The following is a 14,400-nucleotide window of genomic DNA, read 5'->3' as shown; positions in this document are numbered from 1 at the left end:
AGACAGGAGGCCTCCTCAGAGACTGAATCTATAACATGTTTCTTTTTATATATATATAGGTAGACAACTCTGATGTAAATATGTTATGTATGTTGTGTTACCAAATGTTATTAGCCCTAGTTATGGTGCATCTGTTGACTTAATTGCACGGGTACGTTTTAATTAAAAGGGGAGGAATGTTGTGTATGTAATATGTATGTCACTTTAAACCTATGGCCAGGGCAGCACTACTTTGTAGGGCGTAGTGATACCGTAGTACCACTCCTGGCCATAGGGGTATAAATAGTACTGTGGGTACTGATCTCCCCTCAGTTCCCGCCTGTGGGTATGAAGTAAAGACCTAAGTTAAACCCTTCCAAGCCGTCTCTTCCTTATTGTATTAAGTATATTCGCATACTTTACACTCATCCCTGGAACCATTCTTGTAAATCTTTTCTGCACCCTCTCCAAGGCCTTGTGGTGAACCACAAATGAATGGGGAAACGCACAAAAGAGAAATTGTATGGGGAAGCATGATAAAAGCAAACCAGTTCAAACTGACCATGTGCTGCTGGGGCGATGTAAATATATTCCGTAAGATCCGTCCGGCTTTTTATACTCCAGTATCGTTTTGTACCCTGCAAATAAAATGGCAGGTTTGATGAGTGCGCTCAGTGTACAAGAGTGACATTAATTTTTTTCATTTTCCTATAAAAAGAAAGACTTGCATTTATATAGCGCCTTTCGCGACCACTGGACGTCTCAATGTGCTTTACAGCCAATGAATGTTTTTTGAAGTGTCATCACTGTTGTAATGTGGGAAATGCGGCAGCCAATTTGCGCGCAGCAAGATCCCACAAACAACAATGTGAAAATGAGCAGATAATCTGTTTTTGTTATGTTGGTTGAGGGATAAACATAGAAACATAGAAAAATAGGAGCAGGAAAAGGCCATTCGGCCCTTCGAGCCTGCTCCGCCATTCAATATGATCATGGCTGATCATCCAAACTCAGTACCCTGTCCCTGCTTTCTCCCCACATCCCTTGATCCCTTTAGCCTTAAGAAATATATCTAACTCCTTCTTGAATATATTTAATAAGTTGGCCTCAACTGCCTTCTGTGGTAGAGAATTCCACAGGTTCACCACTCTCTGGGTGAAGAAATTCCTCCTCATCTCTGTCCTAAATGGCTTAACCCTTATCCTTAGACTATGGCCTAGAAATTGGGTTTTGGCTTAGCCAGGGCTTTAGCGCCGGAAGTTAGTGCCGGCGCTAAGTTCCCCTGCACGCGCCAAAAATTCAGTAGCGCCGCGCCCAAATGGCTGCCGGCGCTACTGAAGGGTCTTAGCGCCTGGAAAAGGGCGCTAACTGCCGTTTAGCGCCGCAATTCCGGCGCTGCGGCACCCGATGCGGTGCGGCAGGCTGGGGAAGTGCAGGCCTCCTCCTTCCGTTAAGGAGGAGCTGCCTGCAGCCGGCCGCGGCCCGCGCAAATCTGTTTAAAAATGAGCCCGGCACCTCGGACAAGTGCCGGGCTTGCATCTGTTCCGGGGGGGGGGGGGGGGGAGAAGTCCGGGGAAGGAGCTGCGGGCAGGCGGCCGGCGGGAAAGCGGCCGGCCGCCACGGGGCCTTTAATGCGCCGGCGCAAACACATGTTGGACTCTGTTGCCAGAGTCTTAGTTGCGGCTGCCACGGGCGAGGCGGCCGCAACTGAATTTCGGCGCTGGGGCCCGTCGGCATGGCAACCGGGATGCTGCGCACACCGATGACGTCATCGGTGCCGACGCAGCGCTACCGGTGCAACGCCGCTTTAGGGCCCCAGGGAATTTTTCAACTGGCCATAACTCTGGCGCTAGTCCCTCTCGCGCCTCAAAAGCGGCGCTAAGGCTACTGAATTTCTAGGCCTGTGACTCCTGGTTCTGGACTCCCCGCCATCGGGAACATCCTTCCTGCATCTAGTCTGACTAGTCCTGTTAGAATTTTATAAGTTTCAATTAGATCCCCTCTCATTCTTCTAAACTCTAGCGAAGATAAGCCTAATCGACTCAATATCTCCTCATACGTCATTCCTGCCATCCCAGGTATCAGTCTGGTGAATCTTCGCTGCACTCCCTCCATGGCAAGCACACCCTTCCTCAGATAAGGCGACCAAAACTGCACACAATACTCAAAGTGTGGTCTCACCAAGGCCCTGTACAACTGCAGCAAGACATCCTTGCTCCTGTACTCAAACCCTCTCGCTATGAATGCCAACATACCATTTGCCTTCTTAACTGCCTGCTGCACCTGCATGCTTACCTTCAGCGACTGGTGCACAAGGACACCTAGGTCTCGTTGCACTTCCCCTTCTCCCAATCTATTGCCGTTCAGATAATAATCTGTCTTCCTGTTTTTGCCACCAAAGTGAATAACCTCGCATTTATCCACATTATACTGCATCTGCCATGCATCTGCCCAATCACCCAACCTGTCCAAATCATACTGGAGTTTCTCTGCATCCTCTTCACAGCACACACGCCCACCCAGCTTTGTGTCATCTGCAAACTTGGAGATATTACATCTAGTTCCCTTGTCTAGATCATTAATATACATTGTGAATAGCTGGGGTCCTAGCACTGATCCCTGCGGTACCCCACTAGTCACTGCCTGCCACTCGGAAAAAGACCCGTTTATTCCAACTCTTTGCTTCCTGTCTGCCAACCAGTTCTCTATCCAAGACAGTACCTTACCTCCAATCCCATGTGTTTTAACGTTGCACACCAATCTCTTATGCGGGGCCTTATCGAAAGCCTTCTGAAAGTCCAAATACACCACATCCACTGGTTCTCCCTTATCTATTCTACCAGTTACATCCTCAAATAATTCCAGTAGATTAGTCAAGCATGATTTACCTTTGGTAAATCCATGTTGACTTTGTCCAATCCTGTCACTATTTTCCAAGTGCTCTGCTATTACATCTTTTATAATGGACTCTAGCATTTCCGCCACTACCGATGTCAGGCTTACCGGTCTATAATTCCCCGTTTTCTCTCTACCACCTTTTTTAAATAGTGGGGTTACATTAGCTACCCTCCAATCCATGGGAACTGTTCCAGAGTCTATAGAATTTTGAAATTATCACATGGTTTGTCACATGGTTGATTATGGGCATGCTCAGTTAGCTCTGGCCTAGTAAAGCCAGCACATGGACGAGAAACTCATCCTGTCTCTGTCCTTCATTTGTTCCACCCACAGGTGTTACATTTTTGGCGACGAGGATGGGATTGTAAAGCCATTTTTAGGGACGATGGAAGGACGCAGTGTTCAACCTGCGAGTGGGAAAGGTACACAGGTAGTGTGCTGAGTCACTGTTCGATGGGATCGGGACAATCATGGCTGCGCCTACGGGATTCAGCGGAAGCCTCGGCGTGCTTGACCGAGCTCGCGAACCATCCCGTTCTTACACTGAGCAGATGGAGATTTTTTTTTTTTAAGGCCAGTAACGTCATTGAGACTGAAGACGCAGATGAGAGTGTTCAAGCTCAAAATAGAGTAATTCGCGAATGGAAAAAAAGCTATTTTTCTAACGGAGGTTGGGCCAGATGTCTATGGAATGTTGATAAACCTACTCGCGCCAGGGAAAGCGAAGGATGCACCGTTTGAAGGCATTGTCGAGAAACTCGAGGACCATTTCGACCCAAAGCCATTAGAAATAGCAGAGAGCGAAAAGTTTAGTACCAGAAACCAAAAACAAAGTAAAACCATCAGTGAGTACATTGTAGCTCTTAAAAACCTGTCTTTGCATTGTGACTTCGGCACATTTTTGGATTGTGTGCTGCGAGATAAGTTTGTGTGTGGACTGATGGATGAGCGCACACAGTCCAAGTTACTGAACTCTCTGAACTTCTAACATTTGACATAGCATGCAAAATTGCCCTATCTATGGAGATGGTGTCTAAGAATGCTGGGGAGCTCCGTCCAACTCAAGTGACTAGTGCAGCTGAGATCTAGAGTCACAAAGCCACCGCTGTAATGATCATGTCATTCTAGAATAGTACACTAGGTGGAGCTATAGAGCTGTATTGCTGTGTATATAGTTGAATGTGTTTAAGACTACACTACCCACGATGCACTAGGCTACCCAGAAAGCAGTAGTCAAGATGGCTGCCTCTACAGGATGCTGTACAAGTCCACATGGCATGAATAAATGTCTAGCTCTAAGCTAGCTATTCATAATAAGAATGTCTAGTTATTAATGAACATAACAACCGCCAAATCTAAAGTTGTGTGACCGGGTCAAAGGCATGTCGGTGAGAGCAGTTCAGTGAACTGTTAGCGCTGCAATGGAAATCACTCACCACAGTCCTGTCAATACAGAAATGCGAAGTGTTTTCACTGCCAGAAGCAAGGCCATATTTCAACAGCTTGCAGAGCTAGATCGAAAGCAGGAAGTAAGAACCATTCTAGTGGCAAAGCAAAGCAGTGACAACAAAGGGGGGAGTTCACAATATTGAAGTGAACCCAGCTGATATTGAAGAACTAGGCACCTACAGTATCTATGCCACTAGCGGCAATGCTAGCAGTCATGAGAAAGAATTCCTTACAAAACTTTTGATCAATGACCAATATGTGTATCGACAGAGCGGCGGACTACTCAATCATGAGTAAGGGCACATGAGAGTAAGTTTAATCAAATACTGCTTACAAAGACTACCATAGAGTTAAAAAGCTACTCCGGAGAAATCCTAGAGAAATGTGAACAAATGGGCAGTCAGTAAAGCTGCCTATTATTGTAGTGAGCTCCAACAGGCTAACCTTCATGGGCAAAGACTGGTTGAGAAAGTTAAAACTAGACCGGAAATATATCTTCAGTGTAGATGCTTCAAAGAAGCGACTCGATGCAATGCTGAACAAGTCTAAAAGCATGTTCTCAGACAGTTATGAGAGTATCACTGGGTATGACGTGCATATCCCGCATCAAGTCCAACGCGAAGCCTGTCTATTGGAAGGCAAGGCCGGTCCCCTATGCGTTGAAAAGTCAGGTGGAGGAAGAGCTAGTGAAGCTGAGAGAGAATGGACTGCTAGTGCAAAGTGACAAAAGTGAATGGGCTACCCCGATTGTGGTAGTGCCCAAAGCAGACAAAACTGTACGCTTGTGCGGTGACTACAAAGTTACTATCAACCAAGCAGTTGACGATGAACAGTACCCGTTACCTACATCGCAAGATTTGTATGCAGCACTCTCAGGGTCAAAGGTGTTCTCCAAGTTTGACCTGTCACACGCTTACGCTTAGCTGAATGTTGACAAAGAGAGTCAACAGTATCTCACCATCAACACACACTAGGGACTGTATTCATACACCAAGCTGTCATATGGTGTAAAGTCCTCCCCCAAAATCTTCCGGGCTACGATGGATAAGATTTTGCAAGGAGTTCCAAATTGCTTATGCAATCAAGACGATGTGCTGATCGCAACAAACAGCGAGGAAGAAAATCTAGAAGTGTTAGATTTAGTGCTTCAAAGGTTGAATGCACACAATGTCAAATTGAAAAGGAGCAAATGCGCTTTTGTGCTACCCAAGGTTGTGTACATTGGTGTGAAAGTTGATGCAAATGGCTTGCAACCAGTGAAGGAAAAGGTTCATCAATGCTCCAAAGCCACAGAACATGTCTGAGTTAAGGTCTTTCCTTGGAATGGTCCAGTACTACGCACGTTTCTTACCCGAGTTAGCGACCATGTTAGCTCCATTGCATGAGCTCCTCAAGCAGGATGTCCAGTGGAAGTGGATGAAAGCACAACAGGAAGCTTACAACGCTTGTAAGAGAAGCCTCTCTAGCGATGCTCTACTTGTGCACTATGACACAGAGCGTGAGCTTACGTTATCGTGTGATGCTTCCAGCTACGGTGTGGGAGCTGTCATAAGCCACGCAATAGTTGATGGCCAAGAGAAATCAATCGTGTTCATATGACAAACCCTCACAAAGAGCGAAAGAAACTACGCGCAAATTGAAAAGGAAGCACTCGCCATAGTGTTTGGAATCAAGAAATTCCAACAGTTCCTGATCGGCAGAAAGTTTACCCTGACAATCGATCACAAACCGCTCCTAGCAATATTGGGACCCAAATCTGCCATCCCTGCAATAGCCGCATCAAGAATGCATTGTTGGGCAGTGTTGTTGTCACAATATGACTACACGATTGAATATCGTACTTCAAAGCAAAACGCAATCGCAGATGCCTTGTCTAGGTTGCCACATGAGGACTCGTGTTGGGAGTGAAGGTGAGATTTTCACGCTAGGTGCAGTTGACAAAGATTTTCCCGTGAATGCAAATGAGATTGCAGATGAGACTCAAAAGGACTCAGTACAGAAAAGAGTGTATGAAAACACCTTGAATGGATCAACTGATCAGTGTGTGGACACAGGACTAGAAATTCAGCGGGCCTTGCGCCCACTTAGCGCCTAAAGAGGTCTTTTGCGCCGGCGGGGTGGTAGCGTGGAAATTGAGTGCAGCGGTATTGGCGGCGGTAGCCGTTAGCGCTGCGCCGGGACCGATGACGTCATCGGTGTGCGCGGTGGCCCGTAACGCCCCGAAACCGCGCCGATCCCCATATTTATTTGCGCCCGCCTCCTCCGAAGCGGGCGCAAACAGCGAACAGAAAACGGGGCCGTCCTGCTGCCATAGTGGGGCGCTTTAAAGCTGAAGGTGCGGCCGGCCGCTTTTTCGGCGGCCGCCTGCCCGCACCTCCTTCCCCGGCCTCCTCCACCCACCCCCCCGCGGCATTGCCGGCTGGTTTCCGTGGAGCCCGGCACTTCTCCGTTGTGCCGGGCTCTTTTGCCAGCACTCGCGATCGGGGCTCTGGCCGTTGCAGGCACCTCCCCCTGAAGAGAAGGAGGAGGCCTGCAGTACCGCAGCCTGCCGCACCGCATCGGGTGGCGCTGCGGCAACTAGCGCGCCGATATTCAGTTGCAGCGCCCCAAACGGAGGCGGGCACACCCTGGTATAGCGCCCGCTTCTGAATTGGGGCGCAGAAGACGAATATATGGCGTGCGCTAATGCCTCCCCGCCCAGCGCTAACTTTTGGGCGCGAGCGAGCTGCCCGCGCCCAAGTGAATTTCTAGGCCACAGAGTTAAAACCATTCCATAACCGTCGTACTGAATTGTCTGGTGAGCAAGGTTGTATCAAGTGGGGAAATAGAGTCGTGGTACCTCCTTCTGTAAGGAGATCAGGAAGGCTCCGCAAACCTGTTATTAAACTGGATTTGTAGTTCATTTGTAGGATTTGTAGTTCATTTAAAAGAAATAAAAAGCCAGGAGTTTTTGTTATGTGGTACATGTAATGCTGGGAAAGGTGGGACCATAGTTTTACATAGAAACATAGAAGATAGGAGCAGGAGTAGACCATTCGGCCCTTCGAGCCTGCTCCGCCATTCAACGAGATCATGGCTGATCATCCAAATTCAGTACCCTGTCCCTGCCTTCTCCCCATATCCCTTGATCCCTTTAGCCTCAAGAAATATATCCAACTCTTTCTTGAATATATTTAATGAACTGGCCTCCACCGCCCTCTGTGGCAGAGAATTCCACAGGTTCACCACTCTCTGGGTGAAGGAATTCCTCCTCATTTCAGTCCTAAATGGCTTACCCCTTATCCTTAGACGATGACCCCTGGTTCTGGACTCCCCGGCCATCAGAAACATCCTTTCTGCATCTAGTCTGTCCAGAACTGACAGAATTTTATAGATCCCTTCTCAGTCTTCTAAACTTCATTCCTGCCATCCCAGGTATCAGCCTGGTGAATCTTCGCTGCACTCCCTCCATGGCAAGAACGTCCTTCCTCAGGTAAGGTGACCAAAACTGCACACAATACTCAAGGTGCGGTCTCACCAAGGCCCTGTACAACTGCAGCATGACATCCTTGTTCTTGTACTCGAACCCTCTTGCTACGAAGGCCAACATACCATTTGCCTTCTTAACCGCCTGCTGCACCTGCATGCTTACCTTCAGCGACTGGTGCACAAGAACACCCAGGTCTCTTTGCACTTCCCCTTCTCCCAATCTATTGCCATTCAAATAATAATCTGCCTTCCTGTTTTTGCCACCAAAGTGGATAACCTCACATTTATCCACATTATAGTGCATTTGTCATGTTTCTGCCCAATCACCCAACCTGTCCAAATCGTACTGGAGTTTCACGACATCCTCCTCACAGCGTACCCTCCCACACAGCTTTGTGTCGTCTGCAAATTTGGAGATATTACATCCAATTCCCTCATCCAGATCATTACTATATATTGTGAACAGCTGGGGTCCTAGGACTGATTCTTGCGGTACCCCACTAGTCACTGCCTGCCACTCGGAAAACGACCCGTTTATTCCAACTCTGCTTTCTGTCCGCCAACCAGTTCTCTATCCAAGTCAACCTTGCCCCCAATCCCATGTGCCTTAATTTTGCACAATAACCTCTTATGCGGGACCTTATCGAAAGCCTTCTGAAAGTCCGAATACACCACATCCACTGGTTCTCCCTTATCTATTTTACCAGTTACATCCTCAAAAAATTCCAGTAGGTTAGTCAAGCATGATTTACCTTTTGTAAATCCATGTTGACTTTGTCCAATCCTGTCACTGCTTACCAAGTGCTCTGCTATTACATCTTTTATAATGGACTCTAGCATTTTCCCCACTACCGATGTCAGGCTTACCGGTCTATAATTCCCCGCTTTTTCTCTGCCACCTTTTTTTAATAGTGGGGTAACATTAGCTACCCTCCAATCCATGGGTACTGTTCCAGAGTCTATTGAGTTCTGGAAGATGACCAGCAATGCATCTACTATTTCTAGGGCCACTTCCTTAAGTACCCTGGGATGTAGATTATCAGGCCCTGGGGATTTATCGGCCTTCAGTCCCATCAATTTTCCTAACACCATTTCCCTACAAATACTGATTTCTTTCAGTTCCACCCTTTCATCAGAACCTATGTTCCGTGGTATTTCTGGGAGGTTATTTGTGTCCTCCTTTGTGAAGACAGAACCAAAATATGTATTTAGTTGGTCTGCCATTTCTTTGTTCCCCATTATAAATTCCCCCGATTCTGACTGCAAGGGACCTACGCTTGACTTCACCAATCTTTTTCTCTTTACATATCTATAAAAGCTTTTACAGTCAGTTTTTATGTTCCCTGATAGCTTACTCTCATATTCTATTTTCCCTTTCTTAATTAATCCCTTTGTCCTCCTTTGTTGAATCCTAAATTGCTCCCAATCCTCAGGATTATTGCTTTTTCTGGCCAAATTTGTATGTCCTCTCCTTGGAACTTATGCTATCCCTAATTTCCCTTGTTAGCCACGGTTGAGTCACCCTTTTTGTTTTATTTTTATGCCAAACTGGGATGAACAACTTCTGTAGTTCATCCATTCGGTCATTGAATGTTTGCCATTGCCTAGCCACCGTCAACCTTTTGAGTGCCATTCCCCAATCAATCCTACCCAACTCACACCTCAGACCATCATAGTTTCCTTTATTTAAATTGAGGACCCTAGTCTCTGAGTCAACTACTTCATTCTCCATCCTAATGAAGAATTCGATCATATTATGATTGCTCCGACCCAAGGGGCCTCGTACAACAAGATTGCTAATTAATCCTTTCTCGTTACATAATACCCAGTCTAAGATGGCCTGATCTCTTGTTGGTTCCTTGACATATTGGTCCAGGAAACCATCCCGTAAACACTCTAGGAATTCCTCCTCCACAGTTTTGTTGTATTTGAGAGGGGAATACATGCATTGGGCTGGATTTTGTGAATGGAGATCACAGAATCACAGAAACCCCACAGTGCAGATAGAGGCCATTTCGGCCCATCGAGCCTGCACCGACACATATCCCACCCGATCCCCGTAACCCCTACACCAACACATATCCCACCCTATCCCCGTAACCCCACGTATTTAATCCCCCTAACACTAAGGGTCAATTTTTTATCATAGCCAATCAACCTAACCCGCACATCTTCGGGACTGCTGCTTGTCAGGTCTCTGCCCTGCCTCCATCATGTTCTGGCCAACCAGCGGGATTTTCCCCTGATTGACCTTGCGGGCTCAGCAGGCCAATTAGGGGGAAGTCACTGACAGAGCACGTCAACGTCAGACGTGCCATCTGTCAAGACTTCTTGAAAGAAGAAATGTCAGCGTTTGACAGCTCTGTGAAGCTGTCAAACACTGCCATTCTGTGTAGTTTGATGAGACCTTGTGTTCAGGACTCATCAAACCTTTCAACTTTGCAGAAATCACCTGGCTGCTGTTTCGGAGGATCCACAGCCAGTCTGTGAAATCTACAATGGAGATGTCGGGGACTCCGGAGCCTCAGCGGCTGAAGGCTGTAGGGAGTAACAAAGGTAAGTGAACATTTTCTAACACTTAACACTCACCTCACATACTTACCACTCCACACTTGCACCAATCATTCACCTCTACATCTCACCTTCAGGCCCCTCCGACCCATGCAGACCTCCTACTCAACTCCTCCAAGCTGGCAGGGTTCTCCGAGGTTGGGAAGCCTTCACCTGAAAAGGTAAAATGGGACTAATCCTTTTTTCTGCCTGTTACTAATTGTTAACAGGCAGTTAAAAGGATTTAATCCCTTTCCCGCCTCCAGGAGATGGGACCCGGGGCAGGACGGCTTCCTGCCTCCTGGCAAAAGGGCACGGAGGCGGGATGGGGGCGGGTTTGCCATCGGCCCCCACTTTCTGCAACTTTACCAGCAGTCCCGCCTCCATACCCGCCTACTCGGGGCTGACAAAATCCAGCCCTCTGTCTTTCAAAGGGAAAGCAGTGTAATGTAATATCACATGGTTTGTCACATGGTTTAGTATGAGCATGCTCAGTTCGCTCCGGCCAAGTAAAGCCAGCACATGGGCGAGCAACTCATCCTGTCTCTGTCTTTCATTTGTTCTACCCTCGTGTATTAAAAGGGGGTTTAAGGCAAATGTATCGCCACAGATAAGGAGGGTGATGGAATGTGCGACCATGTCTGTGATGTCTGGAATATGTCAGCCTGGTTACTTGTGTTTATAGGGAATGGGATTGAGCACAACAGCGCAACTTACCCATGGCCTGGCCTGCTGAGTATTTCCAGCATTTCCTGTTGTTATTTCATGGGAACAAGATGATTGGATGAGATTAAGAACGGCTAAGTGCATTTTTTTCTGGGTCCATGTTTGCGATTCTGCTCTTACATGGAATGTAGTGATCTAAAGGTAAAAATGGGATAGAAGTGCGAGTGAATCACTGTATAGTACTCATACGGGAATCGGGAGTGATGTGTCTCAATAAAGATCCGCTCCTGCATTGTTGCAACGATATGTGTGGGCATAATCTGTTGTTTATGGCAACGCGACGAATTCCAAGGAGAAAGCAGTCCAACACTAATCAGTATAGCAACTGCGAGATGACATGCATGGCAGCAAAGGTGGTTAGAAGGGAGGTGTAATGTATGTACCTTTAAGGGGGGAACTACTTTCTACAGCTCATGTATACTGTAGTACTGGCAGTGACCACACCTGTATATAACACTGAGTAGTAATCAGCCTAGTGCGGGGAGTGAAAAAGTTCAATCACTATCTGCACGGGCAGAAATTCACCTTGCTGACTGATCACCAGCCTCTTGTCTCCATTTTTAATCCGAAGAAGGGCGTTCCAGTGATGACTGCGCAACGACTACAAAGATGGTCACTTTTTCTAGGGGCGCACCACTATGAAATTGAATATAAGGGCACGAAACAGCATGGAAATGCTGATGGGCTATCACGCCTGCCACTGCCTACTGCGGAGGAAGCACCAGCAGTGGATCCTGTCAAAATATTCCATTCGACTATAGTTGAATACCTACCGGTAACTAATGCTTGTATCGAAAAGGAAACCCGAAATGACCCAACACTGTCTTGGGTATATGATTTGACGGTGAAGGGATGGCCAGCATATGGTGACTCACTGTTGCCAGCATTCTCGACAAGGAGAGAACAACTGTCAGTGTGCCGGGGGACCTTGATGTGTGGATCCCGAGTGGTAATTCCACCCAAGTTAAGGGAGAGAGTGCTCAATGAGCTTCATGAGGGTCATCTGGGAGGGGTAAAAATGAAAAGCCTAGCCAGGGCTTATGTGTGGTGGCCGGGAATCGATAAACAAATCAAGGACCTGACCAAGAGCTGCTCAGGATGCCAGAAAGTCCAAAATGCACCACCACAGGCCCCTCTACACCCATGGGAGTGGCCCTCATCTCCATGGCAACAGGTGCATATTGATTTTGCTGGTCCATTCATGGACTCAATGTTTTTAATAGCCGTGGATGCGCACTCGAAATGGCCTGAGGTCATCAAAATGTCCTCCACCACCACGGAGAAAACTATTGCAGTCCTACGGACCATTTTTGCCAGGAATGGCTTGCCAGAACAGATTTGCTCCGACAACGGACCACAGTTTGTGTCCGAAGAGTTCCGGAGGTTCTTGAAAAAGAATGGGGTACGGCATTGCACATCCGCCCCGTATCATCCAGCCACAAATGAATTGGCTGAGAGGTTCGTACAAACCTTTAAGAAGGCAATAAAGGCTATGTACAATGACAACATTCCGCTGCAGCACAAGGTGGACAATTTCCTGTTCGCCTACCGGAATGCGACACATGCAGTCACCAACCAGGCCCCAGCCATGATGTTCTTTAACCGAAAGTTAAGATCTCGCCTGGATTTGCTCAGATCAAACGTACGAAGAGATGTTGAGAGTAAGCAATTCCAGCACATCCATGAGAAGCCAACAAGGAGCTTCAATGTAGGGCAACCAGTCTTGGCCCGCGACTACTGAACAGAAAAATGGCAGCCAGGAACGATATGCACACGGCAGGGCCCACTAATGTACACAGTGGACGTTGGGGAGAGCATCGTGAGACGCCATGCTGACCAGATCCTAGAGTCACAAGAAGAAGTCAACCCCATGCCTCGCCCATACGTACCTGGTGATGAACCCGACATACAGGTCGCATCTACCCCAGAAACAGTAGCATCGGAAGCCGATGAACCAACCGACGACAGGGGGCCAGAATCGCCTCCGCACCAAGAGCAAGACACTCGGGAAAGGCGCTATCCAGAAAGGATCAGGAAGCCTCCCCAAAGACTGAATTTATAAATAGACTATTTTCAGCTAATGTTGCATGTTAAAAGTGTTAATTGTAATTAGTTTGATATTTAATTGTTAAATGAGTGTTATGGTACTGTTAATCTAAAAGGGGAGGAATTGTAATGTATGTACCTTTAAGGGGGGAAACTGCTTTCTACAGCTCATGTATACTGTAGTACCGGCAGTGACCACACCTGTATATAACACTGAGTAGTAATCTGTTGTTTCAGTTGCAGTTTGAACCACGTTGAGTAAACACCTGTTGTACTGTTCTCTGCAGTCCTTTTCTTATTATTACACGGACGTAACAGGAGGTGTTCTGGCCCCTGGGGAATTTGGGATGAGATCTGGGACAGCGGTGGCCTGTCCAGGGTGGGCAGGCTTCGACTTAATAAGGGTGGAGCCAAGGTTCTCCATGGGACACTACTTAGCACAGTGGTGTAGGCTTTAAACTAACCTGGCAGAGGACAGAATAACAGATGAAGAAACAGAAAGAGACAGTAAAAATAAAAGCAAGAAATGAAAAATAGATAAAGAAAGACTTGCATTTCTACAGCGCCTTTCACGACCACTGGAGGTCCCAAAGCACTTTACAGCCAATGAAGTACTTTTTGAAGTGTAGTCACTGTTGTAATGTGGGAAACAGGGCAACCAATTTGCACACAGCAAGCTCCCACACACAGCAATATGATAATGACCGGATAATCTGTTTTTGTGATGTTGATTGAGGGATAATTATTGTCCAGGGCACCGGGAATAACTCCCCTGCTCTTCATCAAAATAGTGCTGTGGGATCTTTTACGTCCACCTGAGAGAGCAGATGGGGCCTCGGTTTAACGTCTCATCCGAAAGATGGCACCTCCGACCGTGCAGCGCTCCCTCAGCACTGCACTGGAGTGTCAGCCTACATTTTTGTGCTCAAGTCTCTGGAGTGGGACTAGAACCAACAAACTTCTGAATCAGGAGCGAGAGTGCTACTCACTGAGCCACAGCTGACACAGGAACATAAACAGGAACATAATTTTAAAAAGATAAACAAGGAGGAGGAAGTAAAGAGAGTAATGTTGTCATAAACTGGAGTCAGGATTGAATGGTGTGTACGAGAATGCACTGAGCACTCCAAACAAACCTGGAGAGTTAGAAGCATTATTAACTCTGGAGGGGTATGACATACTGGGGCAAAAATTCGCTCGCAACCGCGTTGGGCCGCTGACATCGCCTGGGCTCTAAATTTAGCACCCGGCGAAAAATAGCGCCAGCGAGCGCGAACTTCAGGT

General features: G+C 47.2%; 1 protein-coding gene across 1 annotated transcript in view; it reads right to left on the bottom strand.

Moving 5' to 3' along the window:
• The window catches only part of LOC147095717 (complement C4-like), a 383,861-nt gene that overhangs the window by 117,976 nt on the left and 251,485 nt on the right, over positions 1-14,400 (bottom strand). The window contains exon 24 of the mRNA XM_085973700.1: positions 542-617. Within this exon, the coding sequence (XP_085829826.1) occupies positions 542-617 (76 nt within the window). The remainder of the gene's footprint in view (positions 1-541; positions 618-14,400) is intronic.

Source organism: Somniosus microcephalus, unplaced genomic scaffold (genome assembly GCF_052327205.1).
Source record: "Somniosus microcephalus isolate GS21.2 unplaced genomic scaffold, FLI_Smic_1.0 unresolved_chr1, whole genome shotgun sequence".
Lineage (NCBI taxonomy): Eukaryota > Metazoa > Chordata > Chondrichthyes > Squaliformes > Somniosidae > Somniosus > Somniosus microcephalus.
The sequence above is the reverse complement of the archived record's forward strand: the minus strand, read 5'-3'. Positions and strand labels throughout refer to the sequence as shown.